This window comes from Rhamphochromis sp. 'chilingali' (genome assembly GCF_963969265.1).
Source record: "Rhamphochromis sp. 'chilingali' genome assembly, chromosome: 8".
Classification (NCBI taxonomy): Eukaryota; Metazoa; Chordata; class Actinopteri; order Cichliformes; family Cichlidae; genus Rhamphochromis; species Rhamphochromis sp. 'chilingali'.
In genome coordinates, this window is record NC_137935.1 from 33,442,411 (window position 1) to 33,467,460 (window position 25,050).

General features: G+C 44.2%; 1 protein-coding gene across 2 annotated transcripts in view; it reads right to left on the reverse strand.

Moving 5' to 3' along the window:
- The window catches only part of epha4l (eph receptor A4, like), a 62,448-nt gene that overhangs the window by 17,632 nt on the left and 19,766 nt on the right, over positions 1-25,050 (reverse strand). For both annotated transcript variants that reach the window (XM_080888928.1, XM_080888927.1), the window contains exons 4-8: positions 17,600-17,755; positions 8,510-8,845; positions 3,241-3,365; positions 2,973-3,132; positions 1,159-1,270 (exon numbers count right to left, since the gene is read on the reverse strand). In XM_080888928.1, the coding sequence (XP_080745054.1) occupies positions 1,159-1,270; positions 2,973-3,132; positions 3,241-3,365; positions 8,510-8,845; positions 17,600-17,755 (889 nt within the window). The remainder of the gene's footprint in view (positions 1-1,158; positions 1,271-2,972; positions 3,133-3,240; positions 3,366-8,509; positions 8,846-17,599; positions 17,756-25,050) is intronic.

Sequence of the window (25,050 nt, forward strand, 5' to 3'; positions counted from 1 at the left end):
TGTGCTTATTATTGACGTGTTAAGGTCAGTGGTGGAAATGACCAGATGTGCGAGACATTGTCCTCTTCTACGGCTGTGTAATGATGGTAAACGGCTACGTGATTACAGTCCCTCCCCACAATCACAGGATGAACGCGGCAGCACAATGACAGTGGCCGTCACATGCATATAAAAAAGCCTGAGACAACCACCTGCTTGGCTGCAGAGAGAGGCAATCACATGGAAAAGAGAGCACACACACACACACACACACACACACACACACACACACACACACACACACACACACACACACACACACACACACACACACAATCAACAGCCCCCTTCACTCCCTATCATTCATGGCACCAATACACACATGCAAACAGTGATTTGGTCAATTCAAGAATCAACACACAAGCCATTGACACCCCCCTCCCCCCACTGCCACACCACACGCACACAAAACTTTATTTTTTTTCCACAGGATGTACGCACTCGCACCCCTAACACATATGGAAGCGCACACAAACACAAACACATGCAGAGAGTGTGTGTGGTTTTACACCCTGAGGTGAGGCAGCCCCATCTGCATGTAATCCCATCTGTGTGATGGTGCTTTGTCCTGCTCGCTGGTTAACACCCTGAGATTGGGTCACTGCAAATCCACCTGATGCCTCTCAGCCTCGTCCTCGCTCTATTCTATCTCCTACTTTTTCCCGCTTATCTCATTGTCCACCCTCCCGTCGCTCTCTCATTCTCGTCGCGGCGGTCAGCAAGGTGCAGCAGGAGAAAATAACTAGCGGCAGGATTACAGCCACTAGCTGAGAGATAGTGGGAGAGGGACGGGGTGGAGTGGAGGCGGGTGGGACTATGCGAAGGGAGCGGGCTGGATGCAGAGGACAGGGAGCGAAGGGTCGCTGATTGCATCCCTTCAGCTGTCGGAGCTGTCAATCACATCTCCGGTGTGGCGAGTCATCACTCATCCGACGTGAGCGAGTTGCACTAGCTGTCTGGGAGTGTTAGTGTGTGTATGTGTGTGCTCTTTTGAGTGACTTCCATTTCCTGACGGCACTAAGTAAGACATCCCTCATCTGTGTGCCGAGAAAGAGAGATAGACAGAAAGCAGAAGGGACAGAGTTCGATGGAAGGGCGGGGGTGGATAGCGAAGCTCACCGTCGGCTGATGACGAAAGCACTGATGAGGATGATGAGCAGAACCACGCTGCCCACCACTGACACCAGCAACACTGTGGAGTTGGCCCCGTCGCCGATAATGGGAGCTGGGACTATCAGAGAGAGGAGAGAAAAAAGGTTGACGAGAAACAACAAAAAAAGAGCAAAGTAACTCGATACCCCTCATCCCTCCGCCTCCTCCTGTCCCCACGCAGTGTTTGCTCGCTCTCCCTCCATTTTACTATTCTGATCATAAAGTCCACTGTTTCGCATGCTTCATTGGGAGACAATGACAGCCCATTAGGATGTGAGCTTGACCGTGTCATTATCATGCGCTGCTGTCTCTATCTGCATTACAAAAGGGACACCTGGGCTTCTAGTGGATCTCTCTAGCCCTCTGTGTCATCAGTAACGGGAAACATTATGTGGAAATATATTCACTGGACCAAAAGCTGAATGCTAAGAAAACACAGAAAGCTGAGATTAGATTTAATAGGCCACATATTATTATTGGAGTGATGGTGCTGTTTACCACTACTTACAAGCTACTCGGGCGCATAACAACTGTTTTGTGTGTCACCCGTTGGCACACAGACCATCATCTTAGAGGCCAAGTCCACCATAAACAGAAGCTCTAGCAGGTGGACGGCTGGTGTATGTACCGTGCTGTCAGACTGGAGAGATTACTACTCAGTTATTTATCGTCACAAAGTATGTACGATATGTATTGTTATAGACGTGCCCAACTCGTGCCCCTTTCACCACCACAAATGCAGTCTGATGCCAAATCTTTGCTTCAGAGAGAAATCTGTGTCGTAACTTTAATCAGAGACCCCTCTTAACCCTGCACCAAAACCTTCCACGCCAATGAGAGTCGTTGCAGGCGGGTTGCGTGTAGTTACATTTCTCTGGAGGTGCACGTCAGGTTACGTAGAAGGTTGTGGCCTCAGGGTTAAGAGGGGTTCCCGGTTATGCAGATTTCAAGTTGAAGCACAAGTCGGGCATTAGTCAGTAGTAAAATTCTTCCTGAAAAAACAGACTTTCATTTACATCTTGCACAGTTTTCCTCATTCATTTCCCCTCAAAGGAGTTTTATAAGGTCATGTTATTCCACTCTGTCTTATAGCATTTGATTTATTTTGTAACAGATTTTCCCAAGTTTTTATTTTTTTGCTACTCAGTATCAAATGGAAATCTTTGGAAACTGTGGGATCTCCACTAGAATTTCAAATAAACTTCTCAGGGTCTGAACAAGTTTTGGCTGCACTCTATATCACTGTAGTAAGTAACCCACTAGTGGGTTAGTGAGGTTTGAGAGGCTAATCTGAAATTGTGATCAGAGTCCACCTACACAGGCGCTGTTGCTCCGGTTATCACAGGGTTTGTGTGCCTTAGACTCTGGTAGAGAAATGAATACATTTATTTTGGCTTGAAACTGATTCAATTAAAGAGTTCTGGCGAGCAGTGAGAATTATCTAGCAGCAGCTTCTGACTGAAAACGCCACAAATGGTGCCATTCTTCAAAGCTTCATACAGTTTAAACATCAGCTGGCACGTCTACTGAGGCTGATACTCAGACGTGAATAATGGAAGATATTCAAGTTGCCAGTCAGGTGCCGGAGGACAATATCATTTATCTTTTATAGACAACAGCAATTTTGATTAATGACTCTCCAATGAAAGAGACAAACTTGTAAGAGATGCTATCATTGTAGGAATTTTTCAGACACTGCCGTGGCGGAGCTGGAATCAGGCCTCTCTTGGCTCTGCAGGGAGAAGAAGACGAAGATGAACAGGCAGTGTGACTTAACTCACCCGAGTTGGTCATGAACTCAAACGGGCCGCTGAATTCTCCGTAGCCGGCCGCTGTGCGAGCCCGCACATGGAAAACATAGGAGGTGAGGGGGGTGAGGCCCTTGATGTCGGTGCTCCTTGATGAGGTTTTTATGATGCGGTAGCTTCTTTCATTCTGGTCCTACAGCGGGACAGGAAAAAAAAAAGAAAGAACACAATACAACTTATTCAGAGGCTGCTTTTGCTTTGACGGTTCAGCAGAAACAAAATCTCTCGCACCGTCCCTCACCTTCTCGTAGTACTTGACCTCATACTCCAGAATGACCCCGTTGGCTTTTTCCGGTGGCTGCCAGGCCAGGGAAATGGTGTGTCTTGTGATATCCTTGGCCTGGATGGAAGTCACTGGAGAGGGAGCTGGTGAGACGATCAAAGAAAGAGGAAACAGAAGAGAAAAAATATGTTTAGCTGTTGTTTTCACCCTTGGAGACATTGAGTCTGTTCTGTCCCACGCGTTCTCCTGCTCATGCTGAGAAAGTCAAACAAGCCACGAGGCAATCGCTTCCACTTCTCTTTAGCTTGGCTCTCATTCAGAATCAGGGGTCTTGCGAAACCGTGCGGCCACACAGTTGATTTGACAGAAGGAGCGTGAACTAAACGTTGGCGTCTATAAAACCGATACAAGCTCTCCCGTGACACGAGCGTCTCAGGCACTTTTCTCAACCGCAAAGTATATGAATAAAATCAAATGGGCTCGACACCTTTGCATTTTTTTGTCTTTAAGAGAGCAAATCAATTGGTTTTCATTAAAGCTCCAGAGAGCGATCTTATCTCGAGCCTTTTCTGCAGCAGCTGATAATGAGGCCATATTTCAAGCAGCCGTGCTATCTGTGTTCAGACGCCTTTAACACATGAAGGTTAAAGCACAGATAATGGCTTATGCTCGCCCCTCCCTCCAAGTGCGTCGCCGCTGCACAAATCAAACCTCTATCTCCGGGGAGTGTGACAACACGTAAATTGGGTCATACACGCTCACGACTTTACGAAGAGAAAATCCATAGGTGTAGGAGAGATAAGAGTTGTAAACAGAGGAACAACTCGTGTAAGGACTGAGTTTTGGGAGATATAGCAGTGCAGTCACGAGATGATAGAATAAAGCTCCACAGATAAACACAGACAAAAAGACCAAAATAAAACCATGATGGATTTATCATCAGCAAAGTTCCTGTAAAGTAGAGGGAAAAATGCAAATACTTGTGATACTTGTGTCAGTTAAAATGCTTGCTTTTGGTTTTGGCCCCTGATTGCAAAAACCAAACGTCACATATTCTAATAACACAGCGTTAGGGTTAGGACTCAGGGCACCGAGACCACAGAGGGTTAAATAATACTCCCAACAACCTCGCCCACAGAGTCAGAACAAAGCACCACATAGACAAACATTCCCACTAACGCCCAGGTAACACAGTTTTTTTATGGCATCTGCTCTTACGACTCCAAACGGAGCAGATCTTTGACCTCTGCCCCTCGCTGATTACTGTAACCTTACTCGTTCCAGACCATCTGCCTTTTAAAAAATTACAGTGGGGATGATTAATGAGGGGTTCACAGTCCACCGATTATGATTGGATTATCTATGACATTATATACATTCTCATCACTTTGAGCGGAGGCTCCAGGGAGCCTAGCCCACAAGCTAATGCTAACAAAACCCTGCTTTTAGCTGGGGGATTGAGTTCAAACAGGCCTGGAATTCAAGCACCAACCAAGGGACTGAGTTTCATTGGGGTGAAGAAGCGACAGGGGGAGATGGGAGAGGGGAGGGGGAGGCAGAGGGCTTGCGACTGGTGGGGGTCGACTGTGATGCAGAGGGATGGGATTGCAGACATCTCTTAGTAAATAGATTAACCCAAGGTTGTGTCATCCTGTTGGCCTAATGTGTTGCGTCTCCCTTAAACAATTACACGGCGGCCATTTGTAGCCCTCCGATCAATCTTAGCCGGCAGCAAGAGCCAATTTGAAGGCCCTCCTGGGGCCGACTGAGGATGCTCCAACTCCAAAAGGAAAACCCCCGAGGAGGTCACGGGCCTTCATTCCCTGGAGGTAATCCACACATCCATCTTCCCCTCCGAAGATGACAGATATGGCGATTTAATCGTGTTCTGCTGCTCCTGTTGCGTTTTTATTTTCCTCTCGACTAATGTGAGGATAAAGATGACAGATTTTCTGAGTGATCCCTTCTAATGGACACGACCAGGCAGCTCGGCTCACACACAGAAGAAGAGATCCATTAAGGTCTCTTTAAAAAAACTACAAAAACAAAAAACGTGGTAAAAATAAAAAACAAAACAAAACTGTGCACAAATGCATACAGACAAATTGTGCACAGCTAAACTTGAGATCCTAAAATTGAAACATTCACCTGAGGCACAGCGTGCTAGACTTGCTGGCACCTCTGTAGATGAATTTAAATATGTGGGACAGATCTGTAATTTCTTACCGCCCCCCTCTGAACGCGTGGGCTAAACACGCCGGTGGAATAATAAGTGTTAGACGCAATGAATATTCAGATCTTATTTCAGAATTGTGCTCTCTCAAAAAAAATGCTTTGCAACACACACAGACACACACACACAGACATACACATCCCAGCAACACAAAGGAACTCATTATACAAACAGAAAGATAGAAATTCACATAGAAAAACACACACCTAGCCCCATTATCTCACACAGCTCAGACAGCAAAAAAAAAAAAAAAACTCAATCACTGCGCACATGCATAAATTATAATCGGTAAAAACCTGGCAGAGGCACACAGAGTTCAGGGTTTGGTTTGAAAAATAACTTTCCCGGTAGAAAAGATTTTTATTTTTTATTTTCTTCTTTCTCCTTTTCCAGCTCGTTGAGCGGGCGTGCTCATCACGGAGTATTTGTGCAGCGAGGAGCATCTGCGGTGGAGGATTTGCGCGAATACGCGGCCGATTACAGTTTGACATTAAAACAGACAGGGGCTGCACATGTGGTTGCCAGATTGGAGCCTGGTTGCCAGATTTGAGTCACTCTTTTTTTCTTTTCTTTTTTTTTCTTTGCCTTCGCCGCCAAGGAGAAAGAGTCGAGGAGGGAGCCATTTTTCAGGGTGTTGGGAGAAAATGGCTCCTGCTTACAAGATTCCCTCCTCGCCCCCTCCACCTATCTAGAGTCAGCCTCCACCTCCCGAGAACACATTTCCACATGTATGCCGGCCCATTTGTTGCCAGAACGATGGAAACACACACACGCACTGATGGAAGTGCCCACACACACGCACACACACAATCCTTATGCATGAATTCACTTTTAGCCACCTGAAGTATTTTGTATCAGGACATAAATGGCCCCCTCCCTCTCTCACACACAAACACACATCGACATATAGAGCGCTCGATCTTATAAAAGGGGAAGAAAACATCCATTTACAGCCAGGGGTCAGTTCAAAGCTTGGACATCTCACCCTCCCCATCCCCGTTTCCCCTCGCTTTCCTCCTGTAGCCCGGGTGAAAGGGTTACACCCCGCCTGATTTACGACAGTGGAATTGTTCGTGGCGACACATGGAATCTGACCTTCTTGTACGCGCATAAATACATGCCTGGCCACAGACACACACACGCACATTAAGCGGCACTGCTCATTTTTATCTGACGGCATTCATTTTTCTCCACTGCACCTTCCTACACTTTCCTCTCGTGCCGAAAAAAAAAAAAATCCAGATCCTTTCCAACCTGCCTAACTCACTTCTTCCTCCCTAGCCGAAATTTGAACTTTAATGGGGCGGGGAGGTGGCGGGGGTGTCTTTTGCACAGCACTTATAAATCCTAATAAATCTATCATAATAAATGTGTAATCCTCGGTGTCTGGATGAGGGGAGGCGATACAGAGAGAGGGACAGCCACAGATGACTGGCTGGATTACCAGCGGCTGAAACCAGAGCTTCTAAAGCCCCTACCGAGCATTAGCAGGAAGAAATCCAATCAGTCTGGAGCTATTCTCTTTTAACACACACACACACAAATTATAAGAGACACACACACGGATACACACAGAGGACATTGTTTAAGAAGCAAATGTAGATCATCTGCATTCATGCAAGCATCTCTGCAAAACATTTTTTTACTTCTCACCATGCATGCAGTCAGTGCTGCACATGTGCAAGTACACGCACACACACACACACACACACACTATAATAGAGCTTCCAGCTGCAGCTTCATATAACTAATCCTGGCGAACATTTGTGAAACATGCACCAGTGACGAGCCAAAGGCAGCATCATCTGTATCTTACAACTTCAAGTCAGCACATTAGCCTCCAGCAACCTTAGGGGGCTCTGTGTGTGTGTGTGTGTGTGTGTGTGTGTGTGTGTGTGTGTGTGTGTGTGTGTGTGTGTGTGTGTGTGTGTGTGTGTGTGTGTGTGTTTGGGACTGAATCTCTGTAAGAAAAAAAAAATCTGCATTTTTTTGTGCAACTGTGCATCAGCATGGTTACGCTGACATGCTATTATGAGCCTTCAGCCCGGACTCCAGGGTGTGCTGCATTACAGCTCCCACATAGGCCTTTCTGGCAGTACTCGCAGCTCTCCCACAGGCAGTACATCCATTCATCTCTATCTTCCTGACCCCGGCTGATAAATCAAGCCACTGTGTCCTTAAATTGCCAGTCCAAGCCCTATTGAAGATATTCGCTTTTCCCAGGGATGGAAATTAGCGATAAAAGAAGACACAAAAAGGCACTTAGCTTGCCACCCAAGAGCAGAGCAGTAAAGCAGACCAAGGTAATGATTGTCTATAAGCGGAGGATAGACGGGAGGGATGAAGAGAAAAGACCCGGGTCATAAAATCCATTTACACAACAACTGGTCACAAAATGGCTAAATGACTAAATAACGGGAGGCTTTGAATACAGCATGGAAGCTGGAGGGCTCTTCTCCTGCTCAGAAGGGGAGCCTGTGGTTGTATTCTATGACAATAATTACACACACAGGCACCCAGGCACATGTAATCCAGCAGAATTTGTAATGAATCCTCCCCAGATCAATACCACTCATCTAATTCATTAGTTTGGGTGCTAAATATAGCACGGTGCCCCCATCGTCAGCCCTGGCTTCTTATGCCTAATTATGCAAAACTCCAGTGAAATATTGCATAAAATCATTTCCCTCTGCTGAAAATCCATCATCATCCTCCTCAGTAATCACCCAACCTACCCCCCAATTATTCACAACTTTAATAAACATGTTTTTGACATGCCCCCCAAAAAGTACTTTCAAGCATTCAGTCAAATGAACCCGTGCTCTGTATCATACATGAGCCAGCACACTCTGGTAACATAAACTCTCACACAGTGTGAGAGTTTATGTTTTGTGATCTCCTGCAAAACCAGAAGACCCCCCTGAACTCACTAAAGTAAGCAAGCGTAAGGAGGGTTTGGAATATATGTTAATAAGTGATTAAACAGATGTTTGATGATTATGGGGTCACAGGAAACCATGTTAGGATCGGCTGAATCAGCTCCCATCGCCTTACCGGCCTGGTTGGTGGTGACGGTCACTGATGTGGCCTGCTCAGGCCCTGGGCTCTGAGGTGAGACTCCATTCACCGCCCACACCTCAAAGGTGTAGTTGGTGTGGGCCTGTAGCTCGTTGATGGACACCCTGGTTCCCTTCAGGCTCAGCTGCTGTGGGCTGAAGTGGATTCCATTTCCGCAGGGTTGACAGCGCCGGCCGTCAGAACCGCAGCGCTTACACACTACGTTGTATGTCAAGTCCTGGCGACCCCCAGAGCTCCGGGGTGGGCTCCACTCCAGGTTTACGGAGGTTTCGTTCACATTGGAGATGAGATGCACAGGTGCCGACGGAGGGCCTGCAGAGGGAGGGAGGAGAGCTGGCGTTGTAAAAAGCAGCATGCCAAATGCTAAAAAAGCACACAGATGCAATAACATTGACTTGTGGTTACTGAAATTGAGAAGAAATCCATAATACAAGCAGCCACACTTTCACGATTCTGTCTTTTACTGTCCTTTATTCTGTCAGTTACTTTTACAGTAACTGCTAAGCTGTTAGCTACTCATGTGTTAGCGGTGCTTTGTGGTGGAATATGCAGTTTAATTGAGCTTGAGTTTAGCCAGCTTTTGTTTAGAACATATTTTTGTAATGATTTAAACAGCAATCTGTAGGTTTAAGAAGCAGCTTCAGTAATGTGTTAAGTAATTATAAGCTAATTAGCTGTGTGCTCATGTTGCTTATGCTAATAAGCTATCTAAAGCGGCAGTGGTTAGCGTATGGTTTAAAGCAGCGGGGTTTCTGCCAATTTATTGCAAGATGGACACAATTTCAAACCCAACCCCCACCCCCACTACTGACTCTTTTCAAAGACTGTTAAATGAGCTAAACGTAGCACATTCAGCTAGTGTTCCCGTACCATTTTTTGTTTTTACACATATTAACAGGCCTGTTCAGCCAGTGTTGCCAACTTCTCAGTAAGTAAAATCGCTATTGGCTGTCCTAAAAGTTGCTAGAAGTCACTAAATGACGTCATCGCCCAGTTTGCATAATTGGTCATGCCTGTGTAATTGTAACAGACCCTGTAGGAGAGAGAAATAACATTGTGAAAGAGACATAGTGAGTAAAAAAAAATCATCCTAAAAGCATTTAGAATATATTTAGAACTAGAAATTAAATTTCTTTTAGCAATTATTGGGTTTTTTTTATGTCACAATTCCAACCCTCCTTCTTTATCTGGACTTGGGACCGGCAAAAGTGACATGAAATAGGCCCTCTGGCAGAGTTAGCTAGTAGGGTAGTAGTTAGTAGGGGTGAATATCTCCTATGTGCTTTCACGTCAAAAAGTCGTCATAAGTCTCCAATAACACCAGAAAAAAGTAGCCAGATTTGTTGCTAGTCACTTTTTAGAAAAAAGTTGTTAAGGGGGTCTGAAAACTTGCTAAATATAGCGACAAAGTCGCTAAGTTGGCAATACTGTGTTCAGTATCCATCTACTAATGTTCACGACACACAAAAAAAGAATTCTTGGAACAACTTAATTATGTTATGTAATAATTATGTCAACTGGTAAAACATGATGAATTAACTTGAGTTAATAAGGCAGACTAAGCCTACAGATTTAAGATACACACAATGCACAATAGGTGAACCTTAACTTGCAAGGTTTTACTTCAGTAAAAATAACACGTTAAAGGAACAGGCTGTCATCATATTCACCAAACCGCAAAAAAACATCAAGGTCTGAAATTAACTGCTGATCTGGACAGTTGTCATAATCCTCATGAATACCTGTGGCAATTAATCCTCTCTATGCATAAGTTGTGAATTTGTAATTGACTGGGTTCTCCGTTTATTGGGAGCTGAGGCTTCTTGAGTTACCTTTTAATGTCCTGTCCATTACAGAATGGGAGGATCCAGTTTCACCTCAGTTAATTCAGAATGCTAACAGAAATCCAATAGGCCAACAGACTTTCTTTCAGATTCCTGTCGAATCAGCTGGAAAGTGGTGGGATGCCTGAGCCCACTGCTAACAGTGGGACTTTATGGCAGTCAGTGAATAACTTTAAACAAAGTTTGCTTTGGAGCCTGTTATTTAGTCCCTGCTTTGATATAAAAAGCCACATGCTGTAGTTTTATATGGAAGCAGCTCTGCAGCTATGTGACAAACTTCCTGGCACATCAATCCCAATTTACATGTCAGCTCCGTTGTAATTAGTGTGTTTTTTTGCGTTGTTTTCAAACATAAGCGGCGGTAATTGACTTAACTCTCACTTTCTCTCTCCCCATGTCTCTGTTTTCCCTGTCTCACTGCTCTCCACTCTCTCTCTCCCTCTGACTAATGAAGCGCACGCGAGCTGGCTGGGGGGATCGATGCAGGGTGAAATATGAAAGCTAGTCAGTCCGCAGACGAATCATTTCACAACGGAAATTAATTATCAGTGTTATTTTTGGAGAAGGAGAATGGCAATGAATGATTTCACAGAGACACCAAGAGCAGCAGAGGGAGGACCGCGTGTGGGGCTGTGCACGCATGGTCGCCCGAGGAGGAAGAAGCGCGCTCTGAGTGTCAGCGTATTAATGGAGACGAGTAACTGTGCGCTAGGAAGGCGCTTGGCTGTGCGTGTATGGACACAGCGTTATTCTGGCAGATAGCGGTAAATTCGCAAATGCTGAGGGGAGGCAGAGGCTGAGAGGAAGGAGATGGAGAAGACAAACACCGTCTGTTCACCCAGAAAGCAAAAGAAAAAAAACCTGATTAGTATGTAAGGAGCAGGTCTGGAGGGTTGGATACAAGGAGGGAGAGCAAATAATGAGCGTGGCTGGTAAGGAGAGGTATCGGTTTAACTGCCCAGTACATGAGCGTTGAGATGAAAGAATGCAGAATGGACTGCGCTAATAGCACCACCGCTCAGCCTCCCCTTACCAAGTGTAGCCCTCCATGAAAATCTATTAATACATTCCCATTAAAAATCATGATAAAGGACTCATCCACCATCCTTTGCCCCTGCCTTTTCATCTCCTCGCCCACTTTTCCTCATTTGCTCTTTCACCTTATTCCCCACATCTGCTGCCCAGACAATGGGAACAAGTTACAGATGGGATTTCTAATTTAAGGTGCCCACTCAAAGCGTTATCACAATAGCGGCTTTGTCAGTGAGCTAGGTTTAACTCACACCTACTACCTTTACACCAATTCTTGACACACTATCTGAGATACTGGGCTCTTATCTGGACTTCAGGTGTCATAAACGTAACAGGACAAAGGTGGCTGATCATTTGCACAGCAGTGCTACGCTGTTAAATTAATAATTGAAATGTTATGGAAACACAGACGCAGTTCCATTACCTCAAATCTATAAAACTAGACATCCTTATGTTAGCTGAGTTTTCTTTAGCTTTTCATATAAGAGACAGCTAAAAAAAAACAACTCACAAGGAAAAATTTTCCCTTGTGTATGTATTGAACAATTACATATACTGTGCTGATGAAAGGGTGTTAGACAGAACTAATCCATCAAACATGATTCAAACCCCAAAATCAGCTCCCTGGTAAAAATGTACAAACTGAGAAATATAGATCATATTATTATCCAAACTCATTTGTATTTGCTTTGCTTTTTTAAACAAATTTGTGGCATTCATCTTTTTCTATCCAAGCTGGATTTTTCAGATTTTTGAATGAAACAAACAGATCTGACCAATCAGACCACTGCATTTAGGAACAAGCGCACTCACAGCATTGAATATCCAAATATTAAAATAATCCGGTTTACCTCAGAAACACAATTAGACACTGTTCCGGTTCAATCGACTCTCTGAAATGATTACTCGGTCTCCTCAGATGTGGTCCCAACTCTGCCAGCAAGAGCTCAAACTGTCCCACTGACTTCCCAATATGTGTACAAAAGCAGTCGGGATACAGTTTCAACTCCTGGATCAAACAATAAAATTCTCCCTGCTGCTGCTTGCGAGAATCGTTTTTTTCCTTTTCTTTTGTAGAAACATCAGTACCAGCTCATCATTGCTTGACGTCAATTCAATTTTTTTCGTAGTGCATTTTCGTAGGACAAATGTTTCGAAAAAATTCAGTTCTTGGTGTGTACGTTATAAAACAAGCTTGCATCCAAAAAGTTTGGAATTTCAATTTTTTGAAAAGTAGCAATTTTTTGGTGTGTAAAGGTCTTTAGGGGGCAGGATGTCCATTGACAGGAGAATGTGTATAATCATCCCATAAAGAATTTTTTGTTCTGCTAATACAAACCTAACAACTGCACTATGTAGCTTTGCTTTTATAAACAAATAAAAATAAAATCTAAATCTTAAATACCATATCAGTATTCTTCCTTGCAAACACACACACACACACACACGCAAACTACATTTGCCTGTACCTGTCGCTCTCCCAGAAGGCACCATTGGGAACAAGGGAGCGTGGGAGAGCCGTCGGCTGTGACTGACACCCGGTAATTAATCCTGGGAGAAAGAATGGCAGGGGGAGACGGGAGCTCATGCTCGCACAACCTTCATACAACGTTAGCTCAACATGGCCTCAAAATTCACGCTCCTTATGGGAGGTATCCAGGGGGACACTTGGAAAGTTTCTCCTAAAGAAAGTTGGTGATTTCTTTTCCCTCCCTTTCTGTTCGTTTATGGCCTAGCAATTTGCTCAGAGCATTACTTCTTTATTTCCTGCTGCTCTTTCACTTCCATACTCCCCCCCCCTCCCCACCTTAATCTGTGTTTCTCATTTTTACTCCACTCCCATTCTCCATCTTTCCCCACAGCAAGCTCCCACCCTCTCCACCCCTATCTCTGTCTGTCTGTCTCTTTCTATCAGTAATTGTTAGCCTAGTGCAGCGCAGGACCAAGTTAAAGAGCCGGGCTAAATTGGCCAGAGCTACGACCCTGCTATTACCATCCGGCTGGGATTCATTCAATGCCCCCCTTGAGTCCTCCACAGTCTGCGTTCATTCCTTACTCCGTACCTCCTTCCTCCACAAAACCACCGCTAAGAAAACTGGGGAAAAATCTGAAAAACACATCAAGGGCCAACAGAAACCCCAAAATGGAGAACAACCCCTCCTTATAACCTGAACACAAGCAGAGCAAGCAGCTCCCACGGGTGTCTGTCGCTGGTCCTCATTACTGCTTTGTGTGTGGGTGTATTTATACCCACTCACATGGGTATTTTACCTAGTTTTAATATTGTACACTAAATTGTGTTCGGTGATATCTTCTACCTGATTACTTTATTAAAAAAAAAAAAGAAGTGTATGCGTGTATGGATCTCAGTGCTCCAGCTGCAGAGCAAGATCATTTCTATAGAGGTGGCCAGGCTGAGACTATTAGACACTATTACATAGACTGGGGTGGTACAGAAACTGAGGTCCAAATAACCAATTTTTTGGTCACTTTGATCTCTTTTGTCATTTACTTATGAAGGCATGAGTGCTACAGATCTCTATATATTATTATGTAATATAAAGTCCTTAAATAATTATTCTTGTTTACGGCTGTAAAGCCTGAAGCATGAAATAATTGCCAGAAAATTCTGGCAATTAGGGTGGCCATAGTAGTGGCCAGTGCCCCCCCTCTGGCAAAACCTTGGTTGCACCCCTGCTGAGAACATAAAAATCTTTCCTAAAAATGAAAACAAAAGTAACCACAGCTAAAACCTGTATCCCAACTATGAAAAAGACTAGAGCTCAAGGTTGATGGAACAAAAAAAAGAAAGAAAAATGAAACCCCAGAATTCTCAAAAAAAATTGTTATAGTACATAAAATCTCCTAAGATGACTATCTGACTAGTAACCAACGTTTCCATTCACATGCAGTGTGCATTAATGGCTGGCCAAAAGAACATCCCAATGAAAAAGGTGTGGGCACTGAGAGCTAGAATACAGCTGGAGTCGTGCAAATGATGAAACTACAACATCCAGTTTTAATCATAATGTTACTTTGCTAGACTGCAAACTAAGAGAGAGGAAAAGTGTTTTCAATAACCCATACACGCGCACACACGCGCACACACACACAAAGACATGCTCCCCAATTACCAGAGATGCTGGCTCGTTCCCAGCCTGACCTTCAGCAAAGCAAACTGGGAAATGAATTTAAGAGGCTTTTTTTCTTCATCTGCTCTGTTCGTGACTCTGAGTGGGTTTTTAGAGAAACAGAGAGAGGGAGAGAGTGAAAACAAAATGTGGATGAGTAGGGATGTAAGAGTGACAGCTGTAATTACAGAGCTCTAACATGTGGATGAGATGTGCAAAAAACAAAAAAAAGAAATGTACGGGGAAGGAAAACAGCAGTCGACAGACAGGGTGAGAGTTCAAAGATCAAATGTTGACCGGCTGACGAGGCAGGGCAAAGGTCGCTGAGAGAGTCGGGCTAATGTTCAGTTCCTAACCGCCAAGTTAGGAATGTAGCTGGAATGACAAAGCAGGGTCCTATAAAATCAGTCGAGTAATGAGCTTCGACAGCTGTTACTTGCAGCCGCCGTTGTGAAATGCCGTACTGACTAACGAGACAATGGGGATGACCTCCCTGCTCGTCCATTAAAAGACGGCTAGTAATCCAGTTTATATGAGATGTTGCTGAACAGTGAGGCAGGAGGGTGGATTAGCAGTCTGTTACTTTCATTTATGAATACTTGGGGATTTATCAATATTTGCACTGCAATTGAAAAACAATTCAAATCAGGTGTAAGTGTATTAAAGAATAAACAGCAGGGAATCCTGTTTTTTGTTTTTTTTCAAAAATATGTTTTGCAGCACAGATTCTTTGTTTTTGAACTATCTTGTTTTTTTCAGTGATTCATAATCAGCAGCACTGCACTTATTTTTCTTCTTCTTGTTTTCAACTTTAATTTCTATTACAGGAAGCTGAACGCCCAGGTGGAGATTGTTTGCTGAAAACATTACATGTCCTTATGCAGCATGAAAAGCATCCAAGCAGAATTCCTGCTAGAATATCAAGCTCTCAAACAGCCTACAGCACAAGATTTAAAACATTTATTTATTTTGCCTCAGGCCTTTATGCATCAAGCTCATTGCCAAAAAAAAATGAAACAAAATTCCGATTTTTTTTAATGCCAATTTCTCATGTAACGTATATACACACTGTAGGTGTTATGTTTTTTGCAAGTAATTTATCCTCACTACGAAAAAAAATTAAGTCGACATGCGACAACGAGCTGGTACTGATGTTTTTGCCCAAGAAAAAGAAGGGGGGGGGGGGGGGGGTATGACGTCACTAACAGTAGATGAGTCTGAAAAATATTTTTACCACATGAAATATTTGCACAGATTTTACATGTCCAGTAGATATTTAGACTTTACTAGAACAGCCTTCTATCATTCACAGTTCAAAATAACCGTCATTTCTCTTATACTGGGGGCATTGGTGCACTTGCAAATGCTTGTAACTCCATATGTTTGCACTACAAGTCAGAATTTGGACACCTATCCTTAATGTGTGTATTAAGATGTCTTTCTTCTGATTGGCTGCTTCTCAGAATCAAAAATTAGCATGGCAGGTGGGCGGAGCTTCTGTGCTGACAGCCATATTAGGGATATCTGCTCATGTGACGTCATACAGAGCCCAGAGTAGAAACTGACCCTTTTGGAGCAGTCTGAAGCCTGAGGTTTGGCTCAAGGGATTTATGTGTTTACACGGCGAGCCGATTATTTGAAACCTCGGTCATGTTTAATGAGCATCCACCATTATAACAGTACGTGTACTTCAGAAAAAGAGGAAATGCATAATAGGTCCCCTTTAATGGAGTTTTTTGTTAAAGCTCTACATTGTTGTCTGTCCTTCAAATAAAATACCCATTTCACTCCTTTCTATTGCCACTTTATGTGACACATCCAGCCACTGCATAAAAGCTTTTGTACTCGCTGCTCTGAGTAAATACTTTCCTACTTTCATGTTTAATGACAGTTGGAAAATACGTGTAAACTCTCTAGTACTTTGTAGCAAAGTCGAACATTTCCAATTTTACAAATTGCTCACAGTGGTGTATTGCTTTGGATCCTGTATAGATACTATGCTAGAGGGAAATAATTAGGGCTGGGGGGGTACTTCATCCACTCTGATTCAGTGAGCTGATTTGCTGAGTGATGACTCCTCAGGAACTTGACAGAAAGGCGAGCCAACTATGAGCTAAGCACCTTAACAGATGTTTTCGTTGTTAAAATTACTTCATGACACTAAAATTACTCATTCATAACACAAACGGCTCTCAAACGAATGTATCAATCTTATTATTTTCCCGTAAGATGGGAGTGCAGGGATTCGGGTGTTATGTGGCTTTTCCTGTTCTCTTCGTGTTTGTGTGCATTTCTGCCACTATGAACTCCCAGTTCTGTGACTCAGAGTGGGAACGAGGTCTAAAAAAAGGCAAGAGGTATCATTAGGCAGCAGGATTGTTGGCAATATTTGTTATCACAGACGTGGTGAGTTAGTGGGGTAGGCTTGGAAGGACCAGATTCACTAGCAGTTCACTCATACAACCGGAAGGAGGAAAGTGAAGACACACACAGATGAATTTACCACTGAACACCTTCCTCTAGCTTGATTCATTGCTGTCTTCTAGCTTTCTTCCCTTTATCCCCCTGGTCCCCATTGCTTTATTTTACATATGTCTTGCCCTTGTTTTCCTTTTTCATCACCTCCCCCAAACAGTTTCATTCCTGTTCACCGTCTGGAAGACTGAATCTGGGATGCAGCGGTTTTTACCCTCATTAGTTCTATGTCACTGTGACCGATGACTAAGTACCACCTGAGATCAAAAGACGCCTATTAAACCAACATGCGCCTTTTTTATGTTTGCACAATTTGCATGATTATCTGTCAGTGTGTGTATACGTGTACGTGTACATGTGTGTGTGGGTGTGAGGGCCTGGCAATGCATGTTTTAGAATCAATGCCCGTGTTTCGGTGGAGGCGGTCTATCTCAGTGTGTGTGTCGGGGTTCCTTTCCAAAACAGTGTTTGGTTACAGCTATCTTTGGCTGTTTAGAAAATCACTGCAAACCACAGCCTGTCACGGCCTACTGGTAACATAACTGGGTGCTGTGTATCGTTATGCTACATGTGGGTGTACTTACGGGTGCAGGGCATGGATGCCGGGTCCGTTTCGGAGCGGAAGTATCCCTTGTCGCAGGCACAGGAGGTGGAGCCTTCTCTGACAGAGTAACTGTGAAGAGGACACTTGGAACAGGCGCCATCGGTGGCCAGAGCACGGTAGTAACCAATCTTACAAGCTGAAAGATAGCAAAAACACAGAGAGGAAGTCGGGTTAGGGTTGCAAATCTGGACAATATGAAATACATGTTTATGACTCAAATGCTTTTGTACTAGAGGGGAAAGTTCTGGAAGAAGCTGGGAGGCTGTAGTTCCCAAGCAGCCCACTAATAAATTAGTGGTGGTTTTAGCTGTATGCTTCTGTCCTTCGACACAGCATTTGTAGCTAAAACTCATTGGAATGTCATTGAAGAGTTTTTGCTCACAAATCAAAGTATGGAACAAAAATTTAGATCTGATTATATAGATTAAGATTAAAAGTCAGCGAAACACCAAAGTTATTACAACAGTCCACAAAATCTTTACCCACTGTATGGACTGCAATGGACCAATTACACTGCAGCAAATGCTATGGCAAGACATCCAATAGTTACTGAGATATTTTAGTCCAAACCAAAGAGGGTGAACACAGCAGAAACACCCACAGTTAATATATGCAGTCGCCTGGGGTTTGTACTCTCTGCAAACTGGAAACAAATGTGGAGAATCTGAAGGCAGTGGTCACGATTTTTAGAACTGGAAGGTTTCTGGTTGTGTAGCTACTTTGTAGTTTTTGATCACACTTGAAAAGGCTTTGGATGAATAATGAAATGCTGACTTTAACTAATTTAATTACGTGCCACTTTTCCATGTAATTTTGTTACATAAGTACAGTGTAAAATTTTAACTAACATCTAATGGAATCTAGTCAAATGAAATGGCCTTGATTTGTCTACACCAAGCACATCTTCCTTAGTGATTAATTATTTGATTTTAGATATTAGTTGGAATTTACTCAAAATTATTGCATCACATTTATTGAGGATGAAGAATCTTTTTTTTAGTGTGTGTGCCAAAAAGGAATTGAATTTGCTGAAATGCAATCTTAAAAGCATCAGCAACATCTCTCTGTGTAGCTTTTTAAAAATTATGTCAGATTTACCTATATATTCATAAACGACGAATGGACTATTAGATATCACTTGGATACATTTAAAGCCCATAGAAATCGCCTCTTGTTCCCAAAGGCTAAATCAGTAGACTCGCCAGCGTGTCCCTCAACACTAGTTTCAGTAATAAGGATTATTACCTACTCACTGAACTTGAAATTTACCTGTATTTTATCCCTGAAGAGAAGAAGAGAGCAGTGTGGGCTTGACCAATTCCCCCCAATTAGCAACAGAGAACAACATGTTGCAGAGAGGCCCCTGTTCCTTTCACCAGTCCCCCCCCCCCTTCCTCTCTCTCTTTGTCTTCGTTTTTCTACTTCAGCGCTTTCTCTCTTTTCACCTTTCTCACCAGCCTGCGTTCCATTACCAGAAACAACAGAACTGGAGGAAAGGGTGCTATTTCCTCTGACCAAAAAAAAGGAGAAGATCAAATAACTACCTCTTGTCTCTCTCACAAATTTAGGCTATGCTCTGTTGGCAAGATGTGGAGCTGCAATGAAACCAGAGCCGATGGCATTTCAGACCATTTAACAAACAAATGCCACCACACTTGGCACACCGGGAGCTCTGTCACTCTCACAAGGCTGTGAGCCCGGGCCTAACACACACACACACACACACACCTCACAGCCTGAAATGGTAACCTAAGTGACACTTTTCCTACTTTTGGCGACATTGCTCGCCTTTCCTTTGAGTGACAGTTTGATTGGAGGGCTCGTCTTTCAAGGAGTTTCTCCTTCCTCTATCCATTTCTGTAATGGTCGGAGAAACCTAGCAGGGTTACGTTTCAGCCCCTGAGCGCTGAACCAGAAAGACGAGGACAATAGAACAATTCTCCGAAAGGTGCGGCGCAGACAGTCGCAACACCGATTGGACCGAATAACCTGTCAGTCAGTGAGGCAGCCGTGTGCTTGGCAGTGGGTCAACAAATGGTATGGAGGCCAGAGGGCTGTGGTTTGGGTTTTGTTAGAATGAAATACTTGAGTGTCTGTCTATATTGTTATGGTGTTAAAAAAAAGAACTCCAATGAAGACAGATGGGTAAACTCATACCCAATATAAGTCAGATAATTACACACTCACAGTCTGCAGGGGTAAAGCAATCTCCCCTTTTCTTCAAAAGCTCACGCACAACCCGGATCTCAAAGTACGTTTTGAAAGGCATATGGATTTCAACACCACAGTCATAAATACATCAAGGAAACCTGCATATAGTCGAATAAACAAACTTTTGCATGAGTTACCCACACCAGAAATCAAATCAGAGCCTGTCCACGTTCACCGCACCAAGAGGGAAGCCGGGTCTTCCAACAAAAACACAAATTCCGCCACCCGGCTGACACACTCGCACACACAAACAGCAGAGGAAATCCACAAACCCTCTAAAATACTGGGAAATCCCTGTCTTGGAGGCGCAATAAAGTCAGGCTATTTAGCCTGCAGACTCTCCTCCCTAGCTGCTGGATTAGCATAGCGTGGCGTTAACAGAGCCAAAGCTAGCTGCTACCTGCTGAGCCATTCTTTGCCCAGTCCCATTCCCTCAATCAGCTCTAAATCCCTGTCGCTTTGCTCGCTAGCACTAAGCTAAGGGCCTCATTGACTGTAGCCCGCAGGGGTGCGTGAAGCCTCCATTTCTTTTTCTTCACAGTAGCAAAAAAAAAAAAGTGAGGAGAGTAGTAAGGGGGTACTTTGTCTTATCTCCCTGTCTCTAAAGGAATCTTTCAGCGCCCGGTGTCATCATTAGAAACAGGAGGACACTAGGGTTTGTGGGTTTTGTTCGAGAGGTTGTGACCGCTTCAGTCGACAAAACACAAAGTCAGGGTTTGTACATGTGCGCTGACCAGGAAAGTGTCCGGAGCTGAGAGCGGGGTCAAGCAGCTGTTTGAGAAGGTGCCCCCCACCCAACCCCCGAATCCTAAAAGCTGGTGGGAGAGTTAATTGAGTCCCATGCTTCACAGCCTTTGGGTCTGAGCCTCTTAAAAGTCTAAAGACAGTCTAAGAGCAGCCTACCTCAAACTGTGCACGGTTGATGAGGTTTTTTGGTTTTTTTTGCCCGTCAATTATTAAGCTGTCCCAAGCTGACCCTCACAGGCTGTCCCAGAATTCTTTGCAGAACTCCAAATCCCCCCGTTTTGCCATAGACAGGCTCTGGCATCTTCATCTGTGGTTTGAAACTCAGGATTTCAGAACTTGTGTTTGAAAATGTGATGTCAACATATCAGGGCTTGTTTATAGCAGCGACTGCCCTGCAAAGGGAATAACTGGAAGAAAAGAGAGGTTGATATCCAAGTAAAGCTGGGGGAAATTTGCTTCCTATTAGGAGCCTTCGTGTGTGTGTGTGAGAGGAAAGAGACCACAATAGTGGGTGGTCCAAGAGACCGTGGCTTCAGAGAGGAATCTCCCTTAAGACTTGCTGGATTTATCACTGTCCGGACCAGCCGTGGCAAACCTATACAGACGCAAATAGAGGCGCACAGGAACACATGTGTATTGAGTTTTAATGGGATCTGAGCTGAGACGCCCTCGTCATATCCTCTCATGCAGCCCTCAAAAGTCTAACCCAATTTTTTCCCCCCACACCATCTTTTTTATACGTCTCTTTTTTCGCTCCCGATGCTCTCTAACTCTTTTTTTCCTTAATTTTTTTTACTCTTTCTGTCTCCCGCTCTCAGAGGCTTTCTCTCAGCAAGCCTCCTTTCAGAGACAGAGAGGGGTTTGTCAGGTGCCAAATCCCTGAGCTGAGAGATCAAAGACAGACAAAGAGACTGGTGACTTACTGTTCTATTCTAGAAAGGCAAAAATGGAATCCCTCATAGACCGGGGACATCACATTCTTCCCCTTTTCTACCCCAGCAGCTCTTTCACTCATTCAATCCTCCTCTCTAGCTTTAGTCTTTTTCCCTCTTTGTCACTCCTTCCCCTGCCCCATCCCTGTTGTCTCTGAGCTAAAGCCCGTTTGGAGAAAAGGAGACTGGAGTGAGTTGCAAGAGTTAATGAGTAGTTTTGTCTGTGCAGTCGGGGACTCTGCTGGCTGATTTAGTTTAATGGAGAGGGGGGGAAATGGGACCATCGATGCGTCCATCTGTAAAAAATAGGAGCACAGAAAAAGCTAACGATACAATGATAGCTACCCACAGGCGAGCCAACTACAAAAAAACACAGCTAAGTTTTCCTCCGAGTGGCAGCAACCCACACACCAGGCTTTGAACAGCGATAGATGCCGCCAAATAAATCCACATCTACCCACACACCCACCTACTGCAGCCCACCTTGAGTGACCCGCATGCTAAGCCTGATAGGCAAGCTATTCTGCAGCCTACACAACAAAGTAACCAATACACTAGGGAATGAAAGCATGAGAGCGAACTTGCACTACAATAAGCATCCGAAAACCCCGGGAATGTAACACCCAGCGCACGGCGCACAATAACCAGGCCTGCCCAGGCAGAACAATTGCCTCTCTTGTAATCAAAAAAAGGGAGAATTAAGTTCAAACTGCTGCCTTTCCCCCCGCTTTCAAAGCCGTGCTTTATCTTCTATAGGTGATGAAAACTCGGTCACTCTTTTTTAGTCATAACAGACAGTGAGCGCTCTTCAGAGGAGCGGTCGGAGGCATCCTCACAAAGCCGCTCTTTCAAAAAACCAAGCGATCGGCTTTCAGGACCTGAGGGCAAGGAGAGTCTCGCCTTCTCCTGCACCTTGAGGAGCCAACGATCTCTATTCAAACTGCCTTTCTGCCTTATCCCCCTGCCTTTGTGTGTTTTCAATCTCTTTTTTTACCCTCTCTGTGGAAGGCAAGTTGCTCAGGTGAGACTCCTGCTAAAAAAGATTACGATTCCAATAATGTTTCTCTTTATCCCCTAGCTATGGAATATACACTCACAAGCTGAACGTATATTCCCCACACGAACATGAATGTATAAAACAAAATAGCCTCCATATCGACACACCTGAGCCAGTGGCATATTATCGGGGCTAACTAGCTGCTGACCGTTAGCGTCTGTCACTGGGACAGCAGGAGAGTGGAGCAGGTTAACTCATTAATTCTGTCACTCTGGTTATTAATTACCTCCAGCCCTGACAGCGACGCAGAGCCACACGGCCAGCGAAACACATCAGCGTGATGGATGAGGGACACACGGCCACCGAAACTGATCACCATGATTGATGACATACACTCGACACACATCTTGACCTTGACCTGGCAGGGGAAAAGGTCCTATATTAGCTGTAGCATCCTTTAAGATGCAAAAGTGAAAAAGTCTGGGAGCGACATCTGGGCCGACATCCTCACTGGTGTTAATGAAGGCTTCAAACAAAAGCCATCGAGGCTAACAACGTTAATAAGACCCAAGCCAACCTTGCTGACAATCACCGATGCTTCGCTACCGGCGGCCGGTGCCAGCAAGCGCGAGGGTTGCCAGCGGTTTGTCTGTCGAAGGCCAGATGATTTATAACTGTATTTTCAGCCACACCAATCCATCACCCGAGAACCACCCAAGACGCTGCCCTAATTAAAATGTCTGTACCTGACATATAGGAGCACCGGCCAATGAACCAGATGAGCAAAGCGTGTTGTAAAAAAGGAGAATTATAACAAAAGAAGGCTCCGAGAACCGAGGTTACGCCCGTAAAACAAACTGTTCCCTCGTGCTGATGCCTTGGCCTTTCATCCAAATTCAACATCAGATCTGAAATGTTCTAACCTGCAGCGTTTCCACAAGTCAGTACTGAATTTTTGCAGACACTGTAAAAGACCTTTGACAGCACTGTTCACCCAAATATAGACTATACCGCAGACTGGATATGAAATATGGACGCAGCCACAGTGACGCCACCTATTGGTTTTGGACTCCGCAAAACCAGTGAAGCCTTGGTGAGTTTGGTTTTTTTGGAGCCAAAAGCGATGAAATTTGGAGCACATGGAGTGCTCAGTTACCAATTCCTGCTAGCTTTTGTCTGCTAATCAGTGCTAAATAACAGACTAATAAAATACGATTAAGTTTATTAGAACTGAAGCACAAACCACTTGGATGGTCGTGTACCACACTGTACCACACAGGTTAGGCCTAGCAACCAACAGCAGCTCACTGTGTGCATATGTCAGACAGGAAGGGTTTTCGTAGCATTTAACTGAATGAGGTATCCATCAGTTAACCCGATGTATAGTGGATATGAACGAAGAAACTAAACCAGTTGTGAACAGAGGTACTTTTGAAGCCAAGCTCAAGTGGTGACATGTTGTCTTCATTTTTCATCCCAAGGGGTTGCTGCTCAAATAATACAAGAGACTAACGAACAGTTTCCTGCTTCATTATGAAGCCGTTTTTGCTAAGAGCACAGTGTGGTGCCATATTGTAAAAAGAAATTGCAATATTGTTCTGAGGACTTCCTGTAGACCAAGGTCTCGGCGTTCTTATTGACACGTAGGCCCCAACTTCCTCCCTAATTCCTCTAAGTTCACCTTAAGAAGGAATATTAGTACAATGGTCATATCGCAGAAATCTAAAGTATTCCACCCAGCCAACTTCACAACATACAATACAATTGCTTAAAGAATGAGAGTCCTGAAAGTAAATGTAAGGAAAAGAATGAGGCACTTCAAAAAAAAAAAAAAAGACTTCAAGAGAGGAGGGTAGAGAGCAGAAATTGTTAGGACTTTGAAACGAATGGAGAAGAGCTACAGCAACAGGATGGAAAGATGAGGAAGAGGTGCAGGCAAACAGATCCATCTTTGTCTGGTGAAACACTATTTGACTTGGCTGCGTTAGGTGGGAGCCACTCAGATTCCACATTTGCGCCCATGCCAGGTCGGCAAGGGTGGCACCACCCAAAGCCGGGCATCGTGCCAACTGACTAAGGACCTTTTGTGACCTGAGATTCACAAAGCAGGTGGGTAATGGGCTATAATTCAAGGCAAACAAGACAAGTGAAACATACACAAACAGAGGCATGCAAACTTCTGTGCACCTGCAGACCCTCAGGTATGAACACAAAAGCCCTTCAAACGTCCTCTGGACTATGCAGATTCACTTTGCAGAGCCATGCATGCATGCAAATACACACAAAGATGCACATATCAGCTGAACAGGCTTTGTGTAAGGAGGTTAAGCACAGGCAGCACAGCAGGGACCAGGGGAGGTAAACAAACACAATCATGGCATTGTCTTGGTCCAATTTCCTCAGGTTCTCTGGGGGGGGTTAGTGTCTCATGTTGGATATGTGTGTGTCTGCATGTGTGTGTGTTTAGCATACTTTCCTGACATTGTTTACAATGAAAAGAGCCGCATTTCAATTCAGTTATGACAAAAAAAATAAATAATAGGT